At 38.7% G+C, this 27,279-nt stretch overlaps 2 protein-coding genes across 5 annotated transcripts in view; one reads left to right on the top strand and one right to left on the bottom strand.

Annotated features, from left to right (window-relative positions):
• Positions 1-12,817, top strand: part of Bcar3 (BCAR3 adaptor protein, NSP family member) — a 115,052-nt gene extending 102,235 nt beyond the window's left edge. For both annotated transcript variants that reach the window (XM_027935175.2, XM_071618068.1), the window contains 5 exons: positions 44-159; positions 4,227-4,398; positions 7,109-7,220; positions 7,449-7,661; positions 11,518-12,817. In XM_027935175.2, the coding sequence (XP_027790976.1) occupies positions 44-159; positions 4,227-4,398; positions 7,109-7,220; positions 7,449-7,661; positions 11,518-11,696 (792 nt within the window). In that variant the 3' untranslated portion in view covers positions 11,697-12,817. The remainder of the gene's footprint in view (positions 1-43; positions 160-4,226; positions 4,399-7,108; positions 7,221-7,448; positions 7,662-11,517) is intronic.
• A 7,422-nt stretch (positions 12,818-20,239) lies between these two features.
• The window catches only part of Fnbp1l (formin binding protein 1 like), a 112,470-nt gene continuing 105,430 nt past the window's right edge, over positions 20,240-27,279 (bottom strand). Inside the window, exons 13-15 of one of the 3 annotated variants that reach the window (XM_027935164.3) lie at positions 26,747-26,892; positions 25,178-25,336; positions 20,254-23,686 (exon numbers count right to left, since the gene is read on the bottom strand). In XM_027935164.3, the coding sequence (XP_027790965.2) occupies positions 23,679-23,686; positions 25,178-25,336; positions 26,747-26,892 (313 nt within the window). In that variant the 3' untranslated portion in view covers positions 20,254-23,678. Of the gene's footprint in view, positions 25,337-26,746; positions 26,893-27,279 lie in introns of all 3 variants that reach the window. The other 2 variants (XM_071618067.1, XM_071618066.1) reach the window with 2 other exon arrangements.

Genomic DNA, 27,279 nt, shown 5'->3' with positions numbered 1-27,279 from the left:
GCCCACTTCCTGATCCAGTGAATTTCAGCTTTGCTCCTGACAGGTTGCTAGGATACTTGAAGTCTCTGAAGAGATGAAGAGGAACATGGGTGTGAGCTCAGGGCTGGAGCTCATTACCTTGCCTCACGGACACCAGCTTCGCCTGGACATAATTGAAAGGTGAGCAGTGCTGGCCTCTGCGTCTTCCACCTTCCAACTCCTTGCAGGTGTCAAAGCAGCCGGTTTCAGTGGGAGAGAGGAGCCCCACCAGTCCAGCCATGTCATGTCACCTGGCCCCGGGTGACTCTTTTCAGAAGCCTGGAGATGCACAATGAGACAGTGCAGCACAGGTCAGGAAAAAGAGGACCTTCCTGGCCTTGTTCCTAGAGAGGGTGAGTCAAGAGAACAGCCTGTCTGAGGCCACTGGCTGACAGGCAACACAGGTGGGGTGCTGCAAGCAGCAGAGATCTCCCTCTCCCTGCCACCTCAAGCCCCCTCAGGTCCTGCACATCTTTGTCTCTTTGGAGTTTAAGGTTCCTTGAGGAATTAGGTGGGAATTGGTTCTGAACAACTTTGAAGGGTTGACAAAAGGGGAGTCAAAGGTCAAGGGATGCTGGTACTCAGTCCCTGGGCCTCCAGAGTGTCTGTCCTCTTATGAAAAGCCAGAGCCTTGGGTGCCCATTAAAATGCACATGTGTGAACATGGGATGTTTAGAAGACAGGGATATTTTTAAGAAACAAAGCACAAGATTAGATTTTCATAATACCACAAAAGCTGGGCTTTAGAAAGCTGATGTAGGCAAGACTATCTTGTTATCTTAAGTTTTCTGTTTCTACAACCAGTGCCCCAGGCGCCATGACTGACTGTCCACGGCTTTCCATGATGTCCTGAGTCACAGCACTGTTCCGTTCAACTTTCTATGGTGACAGAAATGCTCTTATCTGCACTGGCCACTAAAATAGCCACTAGCCACATATGACTGTCAGGCACCTGAAACACAGCTGTGTGGCTGAGCAATGAAAATGTTTACTAGTTGTAGTCAGATTGCCACATGTAGCCAGCAGACATCAGCCCCTAGAAAGTTAACCCTACATTTCAGGTAAGCTTCAGGGGCTCCGTAGAGCTGCTTTCAAGCTAATGTGGCTAGTAAAGCTGGTAAGACTGCCAGGCGCAGTGCTGCACGCCTGTAATAGCAGTGACTCCGGAGGCCGAGGCAGGAGGATGGCAAGTTCAAAGCCAACCTCAGCAACAATGAGGTGCCAAGCAAACTCAGTGAGACCCTGTCTCTAAATAAAATACAAAATAGGGCTGGAGATGTGGCCCAGTGGTCTAGTGCCCCTGAGTTCAATCCCAGGTAACCAACACAAAAAAGCTGGTAAGGCAACCCAAGTGCAACAGTTGCTTTGGCCTCAGAGCTGTTGCTGAACACCTAGAAAACACCCAGGATACTGGACTGTGAGATCAGAGGTGAGGAAGGGCCCAGGCCATACCTATGGCTTTAGCTTTGAGGACTTCTGAACTGCCCTGCGTTTCCACATCAGGCTTCTAGATTCTAGCTGCCTTCCTGCTCATGCCTGGCTCCCCCCTCTGTTGTTGTTGGGCTCAGCAGTCACTGTCTCATTTCCCCATTTCTCATGTGAAACATTTAGCTTGAAAGTTCCTCCAGGTTCCAGGCTTAATGAATCTGAACCTCCTTTTATGAGTAATTTGAAGTGTGCGGGGACATGCAAGCAGCAGAGCAGCCCAGGATCGGGGTTCTCCTTGACTGTTTTCTCACTTTCATTCTTGGTAGCATTTCTTTTCTTTTCTTTCTTTCTTTCTTTTTTTTTTTTTTTGGTACTTGTAGATGGACAGAATGCCTTTATTTTTATGTGGTGCTGAGGATCAAACCCAGTGCCTCACACATGCTGGACAAGCGCTCTGCCACTGAGCTACAGCCCCAGTCCTTGGTAGCATTTCTTTATTCCCCCAATTGCTTCTTGCCCAAGGCCTGGCTCCTTAGCTTGTTTCCTGTTCAAGACTGACTTATGGAATCTTTCTACAGAGGTCAGGAGAGGTTTGATTAATTACAGCGTGTCACTAAAGGCCAAGGTCATTGGGGTCCTGAACTGTCAAATGATATTACTCGCCTTTGAAAATCAAATAGAAAACCACGTTTATTTTTTAATTTACTATCTTGCTTATTATGGGCACACTGAACTGGAAATGTCCTTCATGTAATGGTTGACTGCCTCCTGCCACTGATTATTGATGCGGATGCTACAGACTTGCCATCCTGAGTCATTCACCGCCCAGTGGTACCCAAGAAGGGTACCACTGGGATGCAACACCAGGCCTTAAAGGAGAGCCTGAGTTGAGTGCAGTGGCACATGCCTCTCTAAACCCAATGACTTGGAGGAGGCTGAGGCAGGAGGATCTCAAGTTCAAGGCCAGCCTGGGCAACTTAGTGAGACCTTATCTCAAAATAAAAAAGGGCTGGGGATTACTTCTGTAGTAGAGCATTTGTCTAGCTTATGTGAAGCCCTGGAAAAAGAAAAAGAAATTAGGAAAAGAAGATAGATGGGAAAAAGGAAAGAAACAGAGACAGGACACCCAGGGAGAGAAGACATACAAATAAAGATGACGGTGGTAACAAGGACTATTCATTAGGTGCTTGTTATTCTTATACCCACGCAGCCTCTCTCTCCCAACACTTGCTCTCATTTTACATCTGAAGAAACTGAGGAGCCAAGCAGTTCAGTACCAGTGTAAAGTCATGTCACAAGTTAGCACCATGCACACTTATGTATAAACACTTGGAGATGCAGGAGGTCATTGCTTATTTAGTGATGCTGGACATTACTGCCCTTTGTTCAAGGAAGGCAAGAGAGAGACCAACACACCCAGGCACACACAGAGCAGGGCATGGAGTTAACACCTTTAGCTGTGAACTTTCAGGATAGCACAGCCTGGGAGTTCTAAAGGCATGTGTATTTTAGTAACCATAGCTATAAAGTGGGGCTTGACCTCCAGCCTGGAAAAAATTTGAGGCAATTCTGGCCCAATGCAATGAACTCCTGGGTTCAGAGAGAAAGAAAGGGGGGGGGGGGGTCATAATCTGTGCTCCTTGCCACCCACTGACCCCATTCATATCCATCCCATTGTTATGTAAAGACGACTCTGCTTCCTTCAGAGTCTGAGTTTTGACCCAAGTAGTTCAGGAGGAGAAAGGAAAATAAGACTTTTATTTTTTGAGGGTCTGATCTTTTATTTTTTTCTCCCTCTTTTTCTTTTTTTGGTTGAACTCTCAGGGATGCTTTACCAGTGAGTTATATGCCCACCCCTTTTCATTTTTTATTTTGATACAGAGTCCCATTAAGTTGTTGAGGCTGGCCTTGAATTTGCCATCCTCCTGCCTTAGCCTTTATGGCCCTGTGCCTGGATGGGGTTTGATTTAATAGGCAAATTCCTGCCTCTCAGCTATTCCGTCTATGTCCCCATCTCCATTCACTTCGTGGCCTCTTGACAGGGCTACAGAACACCATTCCTAGCTCCTCTCTCATTTCTTTGCTCTGATACCCATGTCATTTTCAAGCATATCTCATTTTTTTGACCTTTCTGTTCCCCTATCCTGGTGCTCAGTGACGATGGCTCCAGGCTTCCCTGAGGGGAACATTCCCAGTGTATATGCATGTTTTAGGGGGACATGGTGTCTCCTTCAACCTCTCACACACGGTTGCCCCAGGAGGTCTTCATGACCCCCAGTCCATGGTTGAACTTGACCCTGTGTTGGGGCATCTTGCTTGGTTGGTTTCTTTGTTTGGTGATACTAAGAAATGAACCAATTGTACTCTATCACTGAGCTAAATTCCCAGCCCTTCTTATTTTGAGTCAGGGTTTTGCTAAGTTGCTGAGGCTGATCTCGAACTTGCAGTCCTCCTGCCTTAGCCTCTCATGTCGCTGGGATTACAGGTATATGCCACTGTGCTTTGCTGGCATCTTATTTTTGACTGCATCATGCACACAACTTCGATGTGCAATAATAAGAGTTATCCTCATGAACATTCCTTGTCCTCTGTGGCCTTGACAGTGGCACAGCTTGTCTGCTGGGGTATGGTCTCTGTTGAGTTCAGTTCTCTGACCTGCCAACACATATCCCAGCAATGACAGCAAATGGCACAAAGTCAGTCCTATTCCTGGCCAATTTGGTGTAGTTTTCTTCTAGTCCTATTCCTGACCAGAGCCTGACCACTGATCTCCCCTTCAGACACAACACGATGGCCATCGGCATTGCAGTGGACATTCTGGGCTGCACAGGCACTTTGGAGGACCGCGCAGCCACTCTCAACAGGATCATCCAGGTGGCAGTGGAACTGAAAGATGCCATGGGAGACCTCTATTCTTTCTCAGCCATCATGAAAGCCCTGGAAATGCCACAGGTGAATTTCCGCTTGCTTTGTGTGGCCTCTCAGGCATGTGTGTATTTAATGTTTTGGAAAGAGGTCTGCATTCCTATGCTTGGCAAGTCACAGACTATTTCAGTCAGTCTCAAAAGATAAACTGAATCTTAGTGAAAGCTGTTTTGATTAGCAGACAACCAAGAGCAGTGTCCTAAGTATTCCAGCTGTTTATAAAAACAGTGGATAGCCAGGCACAGTGGTGCATGTCTGTCATCCCAGCTACTTGGGAGGTTGGGGCAGGAAGATCCAAGTTTGAGACCAGCCTGAGCAAGTTAATGAGAGCCTGTCTCAAAATAAATATATTTTAAAAAGGACTGAAGATGTGGACATGGGATGTAACCCAGTGGTAGAGTACTTCTTAGCATGCATGAGGCTCTGGACCCAATCCCCAGTATCAAAAAAATAAAACAGTGCATAATTATTGCCAGTCCACACTTTGATGTACAATAACAAGAGTTATCCTCACAAACACTCCTTGTTCCTGGAGAACCATTGGAAGAAACATTTGGCTGAAGTGTGTTGTATAACACTCGTCTGGCTCAGGAGGTTTGTGGCTAGTTTGGGGTAATGACTGGGAAACCAAGGCTTTTGAGGAGCCTCTATCAGAGAATTCCTGGAGTGGTTTGTCTCAAAGTATTGTCCTCAGACTCTCCTGTTAAAAATTCAGATTTCTGGCTCACTTGCTATATAAATCAGAACCGCTAAAATTGGGTATTTGAATTTATCTGCCTTGACAGAGATTTTTGGGATGAGTATCAAACATGGAAACCTGTATTTGAAAGCAAACAGGCCCTCTTAAAGGAAGGCCTCCTTCCCTTTTCTATTCTTTCAAGCCCTAGATGCTTGTAGGACTCTGAGATTAAGGTCCTACAAGCCAAATCTGTAGCTAGTAACACCGTAACTGGTCTGTTAGCTTGGCTGTTTCATAGTCAGATTGTCTCTGAAATCCTGCCAGGTGCTCACTGAAAATCCATCAGTGCCACTGAGGGAAACAGCTAGTCACATGTCTTGCAAGTCAGTGTGGTAGGATCATAATTTCCTTAAATAAAGCAAAGTCACCTTAAAAGCAGGAAGCGGAACAACTTAACACCTTCTTCAGAAATTTTGGGGGAATCAATTACAATATTTCAAGAGCTTTAAATAATTCAGGTGCACTGGAATTTTTTAGGATCCATATTTGAAATATGTAACAGAAATTCTGCCATATTTCCATTCTTATTTCTACTATGACAATGGGTTATAATTTTTTGTTCAGGTATTTAAATTTGTATCACATTTATTTTCCCTTATCCAAAACTACCTGTAATTTGACAGCTGAGCCAAAAGGCTGCACTGTGTGTATAAAAGCTCTGCCCTCCAGCCACAGCTTCCTGAGAGCATGGTAAAGGGGATGTTTTGTGGGATCACACGGTTGCTGTCCATAACATCAAACTCAGCAGCTAGAAGTTTATCCTAAACTACCCCATGATTTTGGAGGTATTCTGTCCCCTCCAGTAGTGTCAGTGAGGGTCACAGTTTTCCAGAGTATTTAGGGGTTGGGGCGAGCCAGGGGACTGCTGGGGGTGGGAAGTGGCCCACCAGGGAAAATCCACAAGGAGTCACATTCACATCATCATCCTGATCTGCCCTTCTGCCACATCTGGGAGGGGCCCTTAAGAAAAGGGTAGCATGGAATATGGCAGAGGAAGACCAGTGACAATGTCGACCTTCCTCTTGGAATATAGGGGCGCTCTGTGAGACTAAGATGAATCTCAGCTATGCCAATGACCGGTTGAGAAACCAGGGCGAGTTACCTAATCTAGACTTTTGCTGATCTGTAAAATGAGGTCAAAATACCTGCCTCACAGGCATTGCAAAGATTAACTGAAATTCTTCAAATACTTCACATAGTGTTGGCTCTTATTCCTAAATACTAGTGCCCTTTCTTATTATGCAGAAAACTGAAGACACTTAGATCTGTTGGTTTTGTGGTATGAGTGGGGAATCATTTATCTTAGGACAGTTCAGTCAGTAGCATATGCTGATGTTGACTACATTGGCCAAAAGAAATAAGGAGGAATGAGCATTGGCATCACCCGGTCTGAGCAGTCTTCTGTGTGCCTCAGACATTATGAACAAACAACTTTAAAGTGCTTTGCCTCTCATTCCCACACCCTTACATCAGTACAACTCCATGGTAGACATGTGTAGTAATACCTATCCACATTTAATACTCGTGCCCTCTGGCCCAGCAGCTCCACTTCTGAAAATTTATCATCCAGATATTTTCACACATGTGAAACCTTTGGAGTAATAGCAAAATGTGTTTAACACTTACCTGAAGGAAACAGAACTCTGGTTTATCCATACAGTGGAACATTCTATAGGAGTTTGACAAGATAAGGCTGTTTGTTCTTTATGTACTTATATGGAATGATTTCCAAGGAAGGAAAATGCCTATAGTGTGATATTTCTTTTTAAAAGGTGTAGATGCAGGCACACATAAATCAAGCAGTTGGAGAGAGCTCTCAGGGAAGGCCCACTAGAGCTTGGAATAGGGGGTGGTGAGAGGTTACTTTTTCTCCACACTTTCCTTTCAATTGCTTTTAATAGTTTTACCAGGTGCATTTACCACCGATTGCAAAATTTAAGCAGAATGGTAATTTTCTTAAAGGAGCCTTTTTCAAAACAACTACTTTCTTTTTTCTAGATCACAAGGTTAGAAAAAACATGGACTGCCCTGAGGCACCAGTACACCCAAACCGCCATCCTCTACGAGAAGCAGCTGAAGCCCTTCAGCAAGATCCTGCACGAGGGCAGAGGTGAGCGGGGAGGGCAGGGCCAGCAGCAGTGGTTGCACCATTCATGTCCATGTATGGTCGAGCATATCATGAGGCCTCTGTTGTCTACAGGACTGTCGCTGGCTCAAGGCGCTTACCAGGTGACAGCCTCGCTTATCTGCATTGCTATAACCAGACACAGGCTACCAGGCACCTCAATCTGATAACTTCCAACAAATGACGTAGAAAACTGTATTCCTTATTCTTCAGAATCCACGTGTGTCCCCCCCAACAATGTGTCAGTCCCACTGCTGATGCCCCTTGTGACTTTAATGGAGCGCCAGGCTGTCACTTTTGAAGGAACTGACATGTGGGAGAAAAATGACCAAAGCTGTGAAATTATGCTAAATCACTTGGCAACAGCACGCTTCATGGCCAAGACTGTGGACAGCTACCGGATGAATGCGGAGAGGATCCTGGCAGGTAGGAGCTGTTTTTTTGTTAAGTCACTCTATGTAGCAATTGCAATGAAGGAATGAAAGAACAGAGATGCCCTCAATTAGGAAAAAAGACCAAGGAGGAAAGATTAAGGCATGGGAATTCCATTTCCTGTATGATTGATCAGTACTTCCTCTTAATTCCCAATGACTCAAGTGTACCATTTCTCCTTCTGTGTTCTGACAGTGATATAAACAGCATCAAGAAAGGAGGCCCACCACAAGTACCTTTAGTGAGTGGATTGAAGGAGGTGGAGTTTTATCTAGACTTCATTCTTCTACATTCCTTCCCAGTCACACTGCTCTTGAAACTGGAGAGTGTTGGGCAGAGTGTTGTATAAACTGAATTTCTTATAAATACTATGGCAGTAAAAAGCAGCTTTCTTGGTTGGCTTGATAAACATTTATCACAGACAGGATACATGCACAACAATCCGGTTCAATGGGTATCCTCAGTGATCAGAGGCATTAAACGGGTATTTCAGTGCATGGTGGTAAGTGCACTGTGAAAGCATTTTGGAAAAGTAATTTGGTCAGAGATGCAGGCAGAGGAAGCATGTTAGGAAAACTTTGAGAAGAAAAAAATACCTCCATGAATTGTTAAAACATAGTCAGAAAACAGATGCCAATCAGAGGGGGGACAGAGTTTTTTTTTTTTTTTTTTTTTAATATTTATTTTTTAGTTTTCGGCGGACACAACATCTTTGTTTGTATGTGGTGCTGAGGATAGAACCCGGGCCGCACGCACGCCAGGCAAGCGCGCTACCGCTTGAGCCACATCCCCAGCCCCAAGGGGGGACAGAGTTTTGAGAGAGCCTGAGAAGAGTGGGAACCCCACATACTTGGTTTTGGACTAATGTAAACATAGCCAGCTATGCTGAAGGGGAAGTGATAGAGATTTTCAGGTGGGACTGTGGGCCCATGGGAGGTGTCGTAGTCAGATTTATGTTTTTGAGTGAATCACCCTGGTTTCTGTGTGAAGGAAGGTTGGGAGCCAAACACAGAAAGCTCATGCAGGAACAAAGGCTTTACCAAGGCAGTCATCAGATGAGATGGCTAACATCTCTTCCTTTTATTTGTGTAGCACTGGGGATTGAACCTAGGGCTCCGCGTATGCTAGGCAAGCACTCTTCACTGAACTACATCCCTAGCCCTTTCAGATTTTTTATCTTATTTTGAGACACTATCTTGATAAGTTGCCCACACTGGCCTTAAACGTGAGATCTTCCTGCCTTAGCTTCCCAAGTCACTGGAATTACAGGCATGTGATTTTTTAAAACTCTTCAAGGGCCGAGTTTGATCCACAAAATCAAGAATCGTGTGGGACAGGAAAGGCCTATTAATTTCACTCTAAAAGAAAGTTGTTGTCTCAGAACCATAATTTGGGACTGAACAGCTTGCACTGTATCTGCTGTAGGTATGAGTAGCACATACCCGTTTCTCTCCCCACCCCGCAAAAAAACCCTCAGTTTGGCAATGTAGGACTCAACAAAAGCACACAGTTCAACAGAAATTAGCCAATAAGTATATTACATGTTATATCAGCCAATATATTTGGATGGGCTTTGAGAAAAGTGTGCTTGAAGCTGATCTATAGTATGTTACTTTAAAGGTAGCTGATAAAATTTTTCAGTTGATCCTGTCTCAAGTTCCCATTGCTGGCAGTGAATGTGAACTCAGTAAAGGCAAAGACTGGCTCACCAGCATCCAGCCTAGGCTCAAAGCCTGCTAACAATGAATAGAAGTCATTAGTTGGTTATCTAAGGTATCCTGGTATCATCAGGAAGGGCTTCTATGCTCTTTCCACCATCCAGATCCTATGGTCTAGATAGTGGGAGCACATCTAATATTTCTAATAATTCTCTCCCTCTTCTCTTAGAACATAACAAAGAATCAAGAAATAAGCCCACACAAATGGTTGTCAGTTGATTTTTGACAAAGGTGCCATGATAATTCACTGGACAAAGTATGATCTCTAAATAAATGATACTGGAAATACTGAACCTGCACATCCAAAAAAATTTATCTCAATCCTTACCTGATACCATATGCAATCATTAGTCCAAAATGGATCATGGACCCAAAACCTAAGGGCTGAAGTACAAAGCTCCTATAAGAAATTCTTTGTGTCTTTGAATTAGACAAAGATTTCTTAGGACACAAAAAACATGAACCATAATAGGAAACACTGATAAAGCAAAACTTTAAATTTTTGCTTTTCATAACACACAACTAAGTGAAAAGACAAGACACAGACTAGGAGAAAACTACTTTCTAAATGTTTATATCTGATAAATGACATATTTAGTGTCATGAGCCGTCCATGAGTTGCATGTGGGTCACCATGCATGGAAGCCTAGTGGATAGAGACATCTGGTGTCTGGGAATGACCAGTGGACATTTTCTCTGGTCAGTTGCCCAGGGACAATATGAATTTCTATCCTCCTCTGCCATGGCCCACACAGCATCTGAGATGGGTGTGACCTGCCAGGATGTCAATCAACCTGATCACTGTAAGACATCACAAGCAAGACTTCGCCCTTAAACCCTTATCCCTGCCTTTGATGTACCCCCTGAAATAAACCACAGGAGCCATCTTTTCTTTAGTTCTAGAACCCATGTGGACTAGACCTATCAGGGGTTTTGCCTTTTGTAAATATATTTCTGAATATTTGCGTTTTGTTATTCACTAATTATTTGAGATTTTAAGTTTTAGGGTGGCTTAGATTCTCCTGGGCAGAAGAGCAGCCCCCCAGTGAGACATTGACTATTGACCCCATTAATCTAGAATATAGAAAGAACTCAATTTAAATAAACAATATGTCAGAGAATATATACAAATGAGATTTTCAGTACATAAATCATTAGGGAAATGTAAATTTACCCCACCACACAAGAATGGCTACAATTAAACAGAATGGCAAAACCAAGTTGGAGAAAGTAGAAACTTCCTATGTTGCTGATGTGAACAGAAAATGGTAGAACCATTCATGCATGACAGTTTCTTTGAACATACACTCACCATGTAACCCGGTATTCCCACTCCTAGAGAAATGAAAACACACCTCGAATGCACAAGGCCCTTGGTTCAATTCCCAGCACCACAAAAAAAAAAAAAAAAAAACCCACACATGCCCACACACAGACTTGTACATAAATGTTGACATTATTCACAGTAGCCCCAAAATGGAAACAATTCAAGTGTCCATCAATTAGTGAATAGATAAGCAAAATCTAATATGTTCACAATTCAACAAGAAGGAATGGATTGATTATATACAACATATGTAATAATTCCATCATCATGCTAAGTGAAAGAAGCCTGACAAAAGTCCATAGTGTATAATTCCATTTATGTCATTTCTAGAGGAGGCAAAAGAATAACAGAAAGTCAATCAATGGTTGGCTGAGGCCTGGGGAGGGAACAAGGATTGGCTCCAAAAAGGTAGTAGGGAGCTCTCTAGGGTGAGGGAAGTGTTCTAAAACTATGAATTTACTACCATAAACCAAATTGCACAAAATAGATGAATCATGAGATATGTAAATTATACATCTACATAGTTGTTACAAATAAAAATATGATACCCTGAACACTCCTCCCAGCACTATGGCCCACAGTGGCTTGTACATAGATTTCATTGTCATGTTTTAATGAGTTTACTTGTTAATTCTCTGAAGATGGTGGATGAGTACAGCCTACATTTTTCTTTGGGAGCATTTTTTAAAGTTCTGAGAGAAGATGAAGTTCATTTGGTACTATTTAAACAAGCAAAGTTTTCGGTTATTTTTAAAACATTGTTTTTAGGCAGACTAAAGTGACTTATTTCTATTGTTTTGATTAGATTTTCAACCAGATGAAGAAATGACTGAAATCTTGAAGACTGAATTTCAAATGCGATTGCTGTGGGGCAGTAAAGGTGCAGAAGTCAATCAGACAGAGAGATATGAGAAATTCAACCAGATTTTAATAGCTCTCTCACGTAAACTGGAACCACCTCATGTAAAGCAGGCAGAGCTCTGAAAACTCTCCAGAGAGCCTTTAGGGTATTATTTCAAACTTCTCATCTGATGATGTGCAAATCTCAAACACACATCTTTAGTATCCACAGGATATTAAATGTATAAATTGCACAGAGCACACTTATTTATGAGTTGTTTAAAATTACTACTGATTTTTAAATGAATGATAATTTATTATTAAGGTAACTATTGCTAACATTGATCAACAAATTTAAGAGAAGACTTAGCTATGTTGGCTGGTTGATTTCTATTACCACAGCATTTGACCATTTTAGTTTGAATTCCATGTCACATAAGTGTAAATAGAAGTGTTTAAAAGAAAAGCCTGAAACATTTCAGAGGTATCAGTTGTATGATATTCTTCAACTAAATGTGAAAAATGTAAATAGTCATGAATGAAAATATATCTTTTTTGTGAAATCGTTGTATATAGTCTCTTCAATATTAAACAACTCATCATAATATGATGAATTCTATCTCCTGACCTCAGAATGCACTTTGCCGACTAGCCACTATATCCCAATAGTGAATAAGAATTAACAAAAATGGCATGAAAAACTTAAGGTTTCTGTTTTAGGAGACAGAAGAGTAGTGATACAAGAAGTAAGTACTGGCTCCAAAAGACCGAGGTTCAAACTTGAGCTCTGGTGCTTGCTAGTGGACTTTGGCAAACCTATATGTGAAAGGCAAAAGAGTAACACTTTCAGAATGTCATATTTTTCTTTGAATCAACTAAGAATTTGTTAAAGTAACATATGAACTGCTATTTCCTCTAGCTAATAAGTACAAGTTTCCTAGCTTTCTTTTTTTTTGTGGTACTGGGGATTGAACCCAGGGCTTTGTGTATGTGAGGCAAGCACTCTACCAACTGAGCTATATCCCCAGCCCCAAGTTTCCTAGCTTTCTGACTCCCAAAGGGGATATTTTCTAGTTTGTCAGTATCCTCTCATTTTTTTTCCCATTGTAAAAAACTCAGAACACAATATTTTAAAATATTCTGTCATTCTGCCACTGTCAAACATTGTTTTATTCCTTGTAAATAATACTGGGGCTATACTAACTTTTGTCCATCTTTTCACAAGCTGTGAAAATTACTATATTAAATAGCCTTTGAAAACATGATTTGTTGGTTACAGATATTATACTCTATCTAGAACCAAGCATGAGACCCTCATTGTAATCTGTTTAATGCAGTGGGAATATTAATTTCAAACCTTGTACTATTTTCCTTAATGTGGCCTACAATCATAAAGCCCCCTTCCCCACATTTTAAAAAATACCATCACACTTTTTTATTTACTGGGGTAAGAAAAAACTAAGTACATTTCTTTTGGCAATATGGTGGTTCAGATGCTATTAGCCCTCGAACTAAAACAAAATGCTGATAATGTTAATAAACATACCTTCTACTATAATGTTGAGCTTGACAGAATAAAAAAGAAATCCCCAAAGAACATGCCTTCCCTCCCTGACTCACCCTGAAAAGGTACAGTAAATCTGTCAGAGAACCTAAAAACCTAGGTAGACCTAGAGGCATGTCAGTTCAACAAATGGGAGACTGTTTGGGAAAGCTGAATGTGAAAAGCCCCCAAGTCAACAGAAATCCTGACAGTTCCTATTAATGGGATGAGGAAAAAAAAATCCATCCACCAACAAAGGAAGGTCACCAGGAATAAGGGTTCTCCAGAGAGACAGAACCAATGATAGTTAACATGAACATAGCTATGAAACAGAGGAATTTGCTTACACAACTGTTGGGACTGAGAAGTCCCATGGCAACCTCTTTCAGAAACACCCTTAGAGATACATTCAGAAATAGTGCTTTATCAATTCTCTAGGTATCCCTTAATGCAGTCAAACTGACACCTAAAATTAAACATTGCACAATCAAACATGCTTGTCTTCATGTATGGCCATAACTCCAAGAAAGAAATAATTATAATAGTCTTCAGTAAGAGATTACAACCACAAGTCTGTCCTCATACAGGTCTGGAGTAAAATTTACAAAAATTAAAACCAAACTGAAATTGATTTATAGTGGTTCCCAGATGGGAGTGTTACTACGTTATTTATATATAAACATATGTGTATATATATTTATATTCTACCAGATATAAAAACTCACTATTAAGCTACAGTTCAAATTAAGAAACTGTCATTAGAAAAACATGTGATGACAAAGTGATCCTGCTGATTGGTGGAGAAAAGGATGATTTTCTACAATAAGAAATTCTTAAATGACTGTTTAAACAAATGAAAGGAGGAAAAAAAAATGATTCTTTACCTCATAAAACCACAATACAATCTAGACAAATTATAAACCTACATGTGGAAGGAAAAATCATAGCACTTTTATAATGCAGAATATCTTTTTGAATCAACAATTTCTTAAATTAGAAAAAGCATTAGCTATGAGGGATTAATCAATATGTAAAACAAAGCTTCTTGACTGGGTGTAATGGCGCATACCTGTAATCTCAGCAGCTCAGAAGGCTGAGACAGGAGGATCAATTCAAAGCCAGCCTCAGCAATGGGGAGGTGCTAAGTAACTCAGTGAGATTCTGTCTCTAAATCCCTGGTACCCTATACCCCCACAAAAAACAAAACACTGGAGAAAAAAATAAATAAAACAAAGAGCTTCTATTTACCAATACACCAGAGAAAAACTGGGGGTAAAAAAAGATATTAGCAACACACAAAAGTGACAATTAATATAGTACACAACCTCCAAAACAAGCCTTTAATATTCCCTGCCTCCTGATAAAACCCTGTGTTGTCCTTTCTCACACTGTACTAGGATCAGTCAGTGTTACCAACAGCATGGGGGCAGAGGTATCGATGTTACACCTGAGATTAGTTATAAAAAGACTGTAGCTTCTATCTTGAGTTTTCATTCTTTTGGATCACTCACATTTGGAAAAACAAGATGCCACACTATGGAAAGTTCCACATGGTAAGGAACTGAAGCCTTCTGAAGCCTTCCATCACTAGCCAGCAAGGAACTGAGGTCTGCCAACAATCATAAGAATAATCTTACAAATGGATTCTTCATTCCCACCAAGCCTTGAGATGAATGCAATCATGTGAGAAACTCTGAGCTAAAAACCATCTAGCTATGTTACACAGTAATAAATATCTAATACAGTTAGTATCCTTACTAATATTAAGAACTCCCATGAAGAGAGGATGACCAAAGGGGGAAAAAAAAAAAACAGGCTTTTCAAAAGAAAACAGTAAACATGTAAAGATGCTCAGCATCAAAAACCTGGGAAACAGCCAGATTTTACCCCCAGTTTTTCTCGGGTGTGATGGCGCATGCCTGTAATAGTAGTTTGAGGAAGAGGATTGTGAGTTCAAAGCCATCCTCAGCAACAGCAAGGCACTAAACAACTCAGTGAGACCCTGTCTCTAAATAAAATACAAAATAGGGCTGGGGATGTGGCTCAGTGGTAGAGTGCCCCCGAGTTCAATCCCTGGTAACAAAATTTTAAAAATCAGGGAAATAAAAATTCAAACTACAATGAATTATTTTACATCCTTTCAACTGACAAAAAATTAAAAATATAACTCTTAAGTACTGTTAACTCTTATACAAAGCTTGTAGGAGCATTAAAAAAAATTGCAATAACCTTGGGAGCTAAATGTGGCATTATTTTTAAAACAGAAAATTAATATACCCCATACATTAGCACTTCAACTTCTATACATAGACTTTAAAGAAATTGCTACATCAGTAAACACATATGTGAATGTGCATAAGCAACATTGTTTATACTAGCAAAATTCAGGAAGTAGTCCAAATCTTCATCAATAGTAAGATGAATAAATGTATATTCATATAATGGAAATACTATACATAATAAAATGAACTATGCATAAACATGGCCAATCTTACAATTTTGAGTGAAACAAGTCTCTAGACACAACAAAAATTCAAAATATTTGACAAGTGGGCTGTTAATAAATTAATATGTATATAATACACAAATGTATAAATCAACAAATAGCTTTTTATTAATTATAAAATTTTAAAGTGATAAAAGTAGCCCAAATCATTTGTGAACCACTAATAATTTTCCAATCATTTGTTGAAACAAATGGTTAGTATGATCATGTTTGCTATGGCTGTCATAAGGTAAATGATGCCCCTAGGATTTCATACAGGAAACTTTCAATGACTTCCCCTATGAATTCATAGTCATTAGTTTACTAATGCACTGTATATTACCTGATGAGAAGGAGCATGCCCCTAATTCCAATCCCACCTTTTCCTCTCATCCAAGAACAAAGTACCTTCTGGGTGCTGACTATATGCCCAGAGCAGTGGCAGGACCTCCCAGCCACAGAAAAAGTGGAGAAAGGAAGAGAGAAAAGCTGGTCTTAGTGCGTTGAAACTGGGAGCTTGTATTTTTTGCGTCTCATTCCACACCCAGATTGTCTCCCCAATACCAGCCAATCAAGAAATCATCACTGAGGGATCCTCGAGTGCTGACACATACTGTATCAAAGTAACCTAATCATTACTAAAGAACTGCCAGGGAAACCATATTACAAAGCCCACTTGAAAATATACTGAACAATTCACAACAACCTTATATCCCAGAATACTTCACCAAGAGAAGACTGTGCCCTAAAATAGTCAACACATTAGAAATCCATCCCAAAAGATGCAGAAATCTCAACAAAGGAATATAATGTGAAAAACAAGGCAACATGATACCTCCTAAGGTTCATAATTTGTCAATAACTAACTCCAAAGATACTGAAGTGGGTGAAATATCAGATAACGCAAAAGAATGGCTATCAAAAAGTAATGGGTTGCCAAAAACACAGAAATAACTGAATGAAATACGGAAGTCAGTACAGGATATGAATGAGAAATTCAATAAACAGAGATACTGAAAGAGAATTGAAGAGAAATCTTGGAAGTAAAAGGCACAGTAAATAAAAATTCAGTTTAAAGTCTCTCTAGTAGACTATGCAAAAAACAGACTCAAAGTGGCCATCTCTGAATATTCAGACAGTATTAAAGAAACCAAACCATGATCAAAATATACAAGAACTCTGGGACAATATTCAGACCAACCTAAGTATTACTGGAATTGAAGGTTGTTGAGATGCAGGCTAATGGCATGGATAATCTCTTCAGGGAAATAAAAGAAAAATGTCCAAGCCTTGGGAATCAGATGGACATCCAGATATAAGAAGCATCATTCAGAATCCCAAATAGACAAGATCAAAAAGAATCTGTCCATGATACGTTATAATTAAAATACCTAACATGAAATACAGAAGAAGAGAATTGTAGAAGTCTCAAGAGAAAAATGTCAGGCCACTTTTACAGTTAAGTCAATCAAAATTACTTCTGATGTTTCAGAACTCTTAGAAGACATCATTCTAAGCCCTGAAAGGAAATAAATGTCAGCGAAGATTGCTACATCTGGCAAAGTCATCCTCAGAATAAAAGCAGAAATAAAACCTTCCATGAAAAGCAGAAACTAAAAGAATTCATAACTACTTGGCTTGCACTACAGAAAACACTTAAAGAAATACTACACACAGTACAAATAATAAGCAACCTCCAGAGCTCACAAATGGATCTCATTTAAAGAGTAGCTGAGCAAATGAGAAACAGAACCAAATTATACATTAGAAATAAATCAAAATGGCAGAAATTAATAAGCATTTCTCTATAACAATAATGAATGCAAATGGCCGAATGGATCAAAAAACAAGACTCAACTGTATACTGTTTAAAAGAGGCTCTTCTTATAAGCAAATACAGCCAAAGGTTGAAAATGAAAATGATATTGCATGGAAAATGGCATGGAAAACCATTTTCCATGCAAAGGAAGCTCCAAAATAAGCAAGTGACTACTCTCATATCCAACAATGCAGGCTTCAAGCCAACATTCATCAGAAGAGACAAAGTCACTTCATACTGGTAAAGGGAACAATCCAACAAGAAGATATAATGATCATTAATATCTATGTCCCAAACATTGGTGCACCTAATTTACATTAAAACAGACATTACTCAAATGAATGACTCAGACCCAAATACAATAATACTGGATGATTCTGACACACCTCTCTGACCAATTGGTAAGTCATCCAGACATAAATTCAGCAAAGCTCCCCAGACCTAAACAATAGTATAAATCAAATCAAATCAAATCTAACGGACATCTATAGAATATTTCATCCAACAACAGCCAAATTCACTTTCTTCTCAGCTGCTCATGAAACTTTTTCCAAAATAGACCATATTTTAGGTCACAAAGCAACTCCTAGAAAGTACCCTCCCCCACCAAAAAAAAAAAAAAAAGATTCCTTGCATCTTACCAGATCACAATGCAATGAAATTAGACATCAACACCAAGAAAAACTACAGAAACTAAAAACAGAAGATTGAACATTACACTCTTGAATGATAAACAGGTGATAGAAGAAATCAGGGGGGAAATTTAAAAATTCTTACAATCACAGCAGAATAGAGTTAGAAATATCAGAATCTCTGGGACATTATGAAAGTAGTGCTAAGAAAATAGTTTACAGCTATGAGTGCCTGTATTTAAAAAAACCAGAAAGACTTCAACCAAACAATATAATAGTGCATTTCAAGCCCCTAAAAAATGAAAAACAATTCAAAATCAGTAGAACAAAGAATATAAGATCAGAGTTAAAATCAATGAAATAGAGAGGGAAGTTGGGCATAGTGGCACACACCTGTAATCTCAGTTGGAAGGTCGGAGATTACAAAAGGATCACAATGTGAGGCCAGCTTCAGCAACTTAGCAAGGCCTTATTCAACTTAGTAAGCCCTGTCCCCCCAAAATAAAAGGGCTGGGGATGTGGTTCAGTGATAAAGTGCCTCTGGGTTCAATCCCAGGTACTTAAAAAAAAAAAAAAATACAAAGGGTCAATAAAGAGTTGATTCTTTAAAAAGATAAATGATTGATAAACCTTTAGCCAAATGCACCAAAAGAAAAAGACCCAAATTAATAAAATTAGAGATAAAAAAGGAGAAATCACCAGTCATCAGAGAACTACAGAAGATTATTAGGAACTATTTGGAAAACTTATATTCCAATAAACTGGAAAATCTAGAAGAAATGGATACATCTCTAGACACATATGAACTGCCAAAGTTGAATCAAAAGGACATAGGAAACCCTAAACAAACAAATAATACTAAGCAATGAGATGGAAGCAGTAATAAAAACTCTTCTAGGAGCAGAGTTGTGGCTCAGTGGTACAGTGCTTGCCTAGCATGTGTGAGGCACTGGGTTCGATCCCCAGCACCACATTAAAAAAAAAAGTCTTCCAAAGAAGAAAAGTCTGGGACCAGATGGATTCTCAGCTGAATTCTACCAGACCTTTAAAGAACTAATGCCAATGTTCTTCAAGTTATTCCATGAAATAGAAAGGAGTAGAACACTTCCAAATTCATTTTTTTGAAACCAATATCACCTTTCAGACAAGAACACATCAAGGAAAGAAAACTACAAACCAATATCCCCAATGAACATAATTGTGAAAATCCTTAGTAAAACATTCACCAACAGGTTAAGAAGATTGTATATCATGACCAAGCTGGTTTCCCTCCTAGGATGCAAGGATGAATCAACATACACAAATCAATAAATGTAATTTACCACATAGAATTAAGGACAAAAATCATAAAGTCTTCAATAGATGCAGAAAAAATCTTCAATAATTTTTAACACCCATTCATAAAAATATGCCAAATGGACAGAATAAACTTACTTCAACATCATAAAGACCATATACCACAAACCCAAAGCCAATATCATAGTGAATGGGGAAAAACTGAAAGCATTCCCTCTAAAATCAGGAACAAGACAAGGATGTATACTCTCAACACTTCTATTTAATACAGCATTTGATTTTTAGCTAGAAAATTAGACAGGAAAAGAAAATTAAAAGGATACAAATAAGAAAGGAAGAGAAAGGCTGACAAATGTGATACTGCCGTCTAGAGACCAGCCTAGAGAAGGAGGACATAGCAATTATGGTGCTGTCATTTGCAGAACTCTCCTCTAGATAGAAAACAGTTCCTCTTCTCACACCTTGAATGCACAAGGTGGGCCACTCTTCACCACACAGAATAAGTTTCTATAGTAAACCATTTTAGCTTTATCTGCAGTGCTCCCATCAGAAATGCTTTTATCATGTATGATTTCCATTTCACTACTTTTCTAAATTACTACTTTTACCAACCAGTATGAAGTATTTTGACATTTAGCATTTGCTATGACAATACATTAGGATGCAATGGCCGAATATCAGCCCTGCTCAACAATCTTTACAGACATTATTCTTACAGAGCTCAAATATAAGGAAAGCTAGTCAGGCTAAGGAAAAAAATAAATCCCCATGTAGCAAAACTACCAAGAAAAAAAACCACACAAAATTCAAGATAATGGTTACTCTTGAAAGAGGAGATGGCAATTTTCCATTTGCACAGTTGGGTGACAGATTTGTTTATTATACACAATTTCCACAAGAAATTCTCCTTAGTGTTGACATTCTGGGTTTACCAAATCAACTTGTCATAGCCCCAACTCTCTACATAGTACTATAACCATCTTACAAGTAGTGAGAAATCTTGACAAATTGAAACTGTGCTGAAATCAAGACATTATGCCTTAGAATCCCCCATTTGCAGCTAAAGAAAGGAATAAGGCTAATTTGACATGACTTATCCCTAGGAACCTAGGTTAACTGCTCATTATATTTTCTTCTAAATGATCCTATTTCTAGTATTTTTAAGGTTGTTAAACTTCCCAGAATTGTTCTCCAAAATTATGTTCTATAGTTTCCTAACTGCTGACAGTGACTATTCTTTTTTAACAAGTCTGGGTTCCTTTTCCTTTTGTTGATTTTATCATAAGGCTTTTATCTTTCCCTAGCAAGCAATATTTATTTTCTCAAACTTACTTCAGATAGGTAGAAGCCTTTTTCATGGTCTTGAGCAGCCATTGCTGCTTTTTTTCTTTTTTCCCCCAGACTCATTTGCCTAAAACTACAACATTTGACGACACTACTTTCCTGCTACTTTCATTGTTGTATGTCCTTACTTCCAAGCTTGGCCTTGATCTCTAAATATTCATCTTAACAATTATAACCTCTCACTGTTCAAGATCTACCCTGAGTTTTTCCTTTTTGGGTTACCAAAAGTTTGCAGTCATAGTTTACATGACTAGGTGACTCTTCTGAAATTAAATTTTTAAAAGTTACAGATAATTTGTGACTAATTATGGCAAACATTCTCTTCCGTGTTCAGAAATGCCAGGAAGCATGGGTACTCTCCCTGACTGAAAACAAGCAGAAGCATAGTAAATAGCATAGTAAGAAAAAAAAAAAAAGCATAGTAAAGCTTCAAGTGTGGTGGCTAGATCAAGCTATGCAGTCCAGGGACAGCTGGTATAGAGAGAGAGGATACAATGGTATAAAAGCAAAGTCTGTGCAATGTGGCTACTGTTGAACAAATATAAATTATTACATGCATTTAATAACTCTAAAGTAGTAGTATTTATTCTTTCTTTGGAGAAAACTTGAAACTAAGATAAGAATAAAATTTCTGAAACTGCTTTCCAAAAATGTCGCCCAACTTCAAGAACTTATTTTTTGAAATTTAGCACACTGAAGAACAAAATCATCACATCTTGTTGGTTCACATACCAAAGAAAGATACAACTTAACTGACCTTGAAAAGATTGTTTTATTCCATGAAAATATTCTCAACAGAGAACACTATCTTAAACAATTTACCATTAAGAAATCAACATGTGCACAAAGAGTAAAAATTACTGAAAATTTTAAAGATTTCTTTTGGACAATTCACATGTTCAAAATTTAAGAATGATTTAATAATGACTTAAACTGTGCAAGTACAAATGTCTTTCCTATTGTAATAACCCATATACAGGTTGCACTATTCCACATGAAGGAACCTGCCTCCTTCGGAAGCAAATTCTGCTTTTAGAAAAACAAACAGTAGCTTCAAAAGAACAGTTAGTCCTTACAAGAAAGCCTTAAACTTTGCCCTCTGTGGCTGTTAGCCAAAAAAACATAAGCACTGCAGGCTTTGTACAGAAGACAAACACAGCCAGATCACATTTCCTTCTCATTGCTAACCTTTAAAATAAAAATAGCACTAGATTTTAAAACTACTTCATGTAGTCCGTCAGTATTGAATAATGTCACATTATATAAATAACCCTGTAACGAGATTCAATATCTAAAGTTTATAGTTTACTAGCCTCAAAGGTAATACACTATGTCAGCTGTGTAACAGTGGTGTACTTGATCTTAGGAAGGCATTAACTTTCACACAATTGTCATTCAGCTTTAGTGTAACTGGTAGTATGATTCAAATAACACTGGGAAAATTTTATTAAAGCAGTCACACAGCTTCTAAAATATTGCTTAAAATCCAATAATACACAAACCATTTCACGTTATTTCTCCCCTCAAAACAGTAAAGAACCAAATTAATGAAGCTTCAGTGGTACAAATAACTCCCCACCCACCCATCTCCCTAGTACAACATCACTAAGAAATTAGTTCAGATACAAGTCAATAACAGAATCACAAATGCGAGGCATGACAACATGAGCAATAGGGACACTAAGGACAATTATATTTACAAGTATAAACATACAGAAATTTCCGTTTTACAAGTAAAAGTGCACATAGATCATTACAAAGTTTCACTAAATTTTATCTGATTCAAACAAAAGTATCACTTGCAAACAGACTATCATTGCAATAACCAAATGAGATCATTATAACCTCAAATTAAAAGACGATTGGGGAGGTTCATAAAACTTCTCATAAAACACTAAGTAAAATGGACTTCAGACATGTCTTTAGTTTGATGCATAAATTTGAAGATGCACCATTGTACATGGTAGAGCTCTAAAAGCTATCTACCGAGGCTACATCGGCAGCTGCAGCAGAGCTGCAGAGTTAAAGGAGGTCACACTGAGCTGACACAAAGCCCTTTGTGGGATACTGTAGTGGTAGTGTTGGCAATCAACAGATTTAGGCACTCTAGTTTAAGGCAGCATTTGAATGGAAGCAGCTGACTTTTGACAACAGTCCTTTGTCTTGAGGTGGTATCTTCTGTGTTTATTATGCCAGGACTTCAGTGCTGACTATAGATTCTTCCCAGACTGAGGTGCTGAAGATGTATCACTTTTCAAAGAGTCCTTTCAACTGGGCTGTAGGCTAGAGCAGAGATGTTTTCTTTTTTCTTATCATAAATACTTCAGGTTCACAGACCACGTCTTCATAATGCCAAAATTGGAATGTTTGCAGTGGGGAAGTTGTAGCAGCTTACACAAATACTAAGATGGAAACATTAGTGCTGGAGATGTTTGACAAAATGATCTGCACTACAAATGTAAAACAAAACAAAGGCTTTGACATGAACAAGGGATTATAAAGACATGCCTGAAAAATCTAAGTCTAATCACTCTGGACATGCAACAGGATGTTAAGCAAGCATGGAGATGGCACAGGCAGACAATGACACATGGCAAGAATTCTAACAGACAATGGGTCTAAAAAGCAATTAAAACAGAGCTGGGTGGAGACAGTCTTATTGAGACAATCAAATATAAGACAAATTTTTATGACAGCTCTGCACTCTTTGTGATTTGGACACGCCAGTAAAATAAATGGAAAAGGGTCAGCCATTATTGGCTTTTTTCTTTCTTCTATGTTAATAACTGTGAACTAGGAATTTAAGGATTGGTATTATAACAAATTTTTAAAACAATGTATGGAATGCTAACGAAGTTAGTAAAAAAAAAAAAAAAAATCATGTCTGCATGCACTCATGCAACTTGCTTCTCTCACTCTTTGTGCCTGACAACTCTAATACCCTCCCCCCAAAAGCAGCTGCATGTAACCTCCTTCAACATCTTGCCCATTTCCTCAGAAACCCTCTTCAGGAACCTGCAGTCCAGGAGGAAAAAGAAAAGAAGAATTACTGAAGACCTTTGGTAAGACCAAAAGGGGTGTTCAGCTTAAAGTGTCTGCCCCAAACGTCTCTAAAAATCATTTTATAGTCAGCCACTGAAAACACCAGGAAAATGTGAAATATGAGCAAAATCAAGGACCCATCTCATTGCTTTCTCCCTTTGCTTACCCACACAATTAATTCAGGGTGTGATCACATGACTAGCACACACAATACTTAATTGTACAGTGTTTCCAACAAATGCTTATTGAAATTAATTGGAAAAAAATCTATTTTAGTAACTGCTGATCTAGCTAAAATGAGGCCATAAATGGTAGTACAGATATCTTCCCTCAGCTCAGTCAAAAAAGTTTTCTCTCTTCTACAAGTAAACATTGCCATTAATTCTCCATTCAAGATTTCCTCTATCTTCACTGATTTAGAATATTTATTTCCTGCTAAATGCTAAATAATCACTAAAGTGATATTCCCCACAAACCACTTTCAAGATGAAAAACACAAGTATAAGATTAATTTGGAAGGAATTTTGTGCATTATTGAAAATTACCAGTAAATCTGAAAATATTTTCAGATCTTAAAACTGTTTTATTCAGATAAGAGCTAGACTAGGCAGGGCACGGTGGCACATGCCTGTAATCTTAGCTGCTTGGCGGGTTGAAACAGGAGGATCACAAATTTAAGGCCAGCCTGGGCAAGCTGGTGAGACCCTGTCTCAAAATAAAACAAAGCAAGAACTGTGAATGCACTCTAGCATGCAAGAGGCCCTGGGTTAAATCCCTTGTATCACCCAAAAAAAAAAAAAAAAAAAAGAGGAAGAGAGAGCTAGACCAGATCATACATTTTATAGATTTCTTGATTAGCTCACTACTTAGATTATGCACTAAGTGCTTATTTTCTTCCTTTAGGAAACCAACATTAAGAATAGAGAGGAAAATTAAAATGATTGTTATCATTTTACCCAATTTTCTAACTATTACTTTTTTCCCTAAATACTGAAGCTACAAATTCAAACACCTACAACAAACTACTCTTTCGTAAGTCAGTTTTCTATATCATTTCAGAGCAGTTTTACTTATGTGAATTCACCAATCACTGTGTTTTCTGAAGTAAAGCAGATGGAGGAGCATCAACCTATGCATTCCTGCCCAATAAGCCAAATTCTATATTTATAAGGCAGAAAAACACAAATCCTTCACAGAGACTTAAGCACGACATAAAGCAAAGGCATCAATTAAGCTTCACACCAACATTACTCAAACAGGAAGGCATCACAAAAACAGCTTTTTGTGGTGATATTCACATCTCTTAAGCCTGCATTCAGCTCACACAGTGAACAATAAATTGGGATGCCCTTTTAGGTTTTCTCATTTTTTCTGACCTGTTGAATGTGTTTTCATTTATGTCATATCGTTTATGTCATACATAGCACAAAGCTGCCTGGTTAGTTTAGATATAAGTTACTGCACCTTTACTGTTTTTCTCTAGAGTTACATCTATGTATGATGTCGGAACGTAGCCTTCTTCACCGTTCTGTCTCCTGGCTCTTGTCCATCCATCACCTTTGTCCTCCTCAATAATGTATAGCACTTCACCTTCTTTCATTGCCAGAGTACCTTCATTATGACCTAGATGAGAGTTTTCATAGCACAAGCATAATTTAAGCACAGTGATAATTTGTAATAAAAATTATAAATACAATACACAAAACATACGAAATCCTACTAGATTTCAATATACCTGCTCATGAGCTCACTGATTCTCATTAGCAACAATATTTCTATAATGTTTTGTAGTTTATCCAACACTTTCACACACATTCTCATTTGTACTACACAAAAACCTATGAGGCTGGACTAATACTATCCCTATGTAACAAATGAAATAATTCTTTCCTGCTTTTGAGTAGTGTTGCTATCAAAAATTCATGAGGCATGGTTCAGGAAAGTAGTAACAAAACAGTGAGAAGGTGGGAAAAGAAAAAGGATATAGTTTAAAGAGAACAGAGAAAAACAGAGATTTAACTATGGTGATGTAGAAGCAGAATAACCCCAAAGCACAAACTTCAAGACCTCATCAATTTTAGGATTCCCTTTCTTCCCTACCCTAAACCATTCCCAATATGCTTAGCAATAACAGTATTCATAAGTAGAATTCTCATTCAACATATGCTAAAATCCTCCCCTACTCTTAGAATGCATTAGAAAGCTCTCAAATATAATAATTTGCTCAGAATTGAGGAGTAACTAAAGAGATTATGTTATTATATTATATTTTAGTTATACTGGGAATCACACCCAGGTCCTCAAATATGATAGGCATCCACTTGAACACTGAACTACATTCCCAACCCCTTTACTCAATTTCAAAATCAACACAATGAGTGGGTGAAGAAAGACCTTACATCACCTATCATTTTACAACTTATTTAGGAAGGTGTTACTCTGCTCTTCTGTTAATTCAAGGATTTTTCAGGGTCCATAATTAGGAAGGATAACTAAAAACCTGTGGTAGAAAGCCAAAAAGCCTTACTCCCCTCACAGAATTTATTTCCAACTATCATAGAAGAGATGGTATTGTCAGAAGCTACCACTTTCTTTCCAGCTTTCACCTGAAAAGGTGGCCTGCAATCAGGATATGATGACAGCATTTAACTATGCTTTACACCTGTCTCTCAATGTTTATCAACTACAAGGAACATGAAGTGACATCTATCAGCCATCTACTTCCTAGTTTGGGCTATATGCCAAGCTGCTTCAACTATGTTCAGTATACCTAAAGATTGGTAAGTTCTGGAGGGATATTCTGTTATCAACCAAAGTTGACAGATAATAACCTAAATTAGGAGCTAATAATAGGTAATTCTCTTTCAACTCCAGTGTGGAAAAAATTAACAATTTAAACAAGTATACATATTAATGAACTGGAGTTATGATTTTCTGATAATGTATTATTCAGCTAAGGACACTAAATAAAATAAGTCACAATGCACTTAGACTTTTAAGTAACTTTTATCAAATATAATAAGAACATCATACCATCAAAAGGGTAGATAGCTTTGCAATGTCCAATAGCAGGCAAGGGGTCATCATCCTCAAATTCGTCATCAAACTCATGGTGACCATGCTGTTGCGGTGGTCCACGGACTTCTTGGTTTGCATCATCAGTGTAACTTCCCTCAGGACTAAAAATCATAAAATTATCTCTGTCAAGTATCACAAACATGAGAACTCTTCACCTGTTATCTATAAAAGTTTATCAATCTAAGGATCAGTTCAGAAAATTAGATATAGATGACATGGTTTCTTAAGCCCTATTTTCTTAAATGAATTTCCTGAATTAAAAAAAAAAAAACATTTAAGATTATAATGGGGGCTGGGGATGTGGCTCAAGTGGTAGCGCGCTTGCCTGACATGCGAGCGGCCCAGGTTCGATCCTCAGCACCACATACAAAACAAAGATGTAGTGTCCGCCGATAACTAAAAAATAAATATTAAAAATAAATAAATAAAGATTCTAATGATCTAGGCACATAGGAATATTCACTAAGTACATCTCACTATCACTGGGT

The sequence above is a fragment of the Marmota flaviventris genome, chromosome 10, assembly GCF_047511675.1.
Source record: "Marmota flaviventris isolate mMarFla1 chromosome 10, mMarFla1.hap1, whole genome shotgun sequence".
Taxonomy (NCBI): Eukaryota; Metazoa; Chordata; class Mammalia; order Rodentia; family Sciuridae; genus Marmota; species Marmota flaviventris.
The sequence above is the reverse complement of the archived record's forward strand: the minus strand, read 5'-3'. Positions and strand labels throughout refer to the sequence as shown.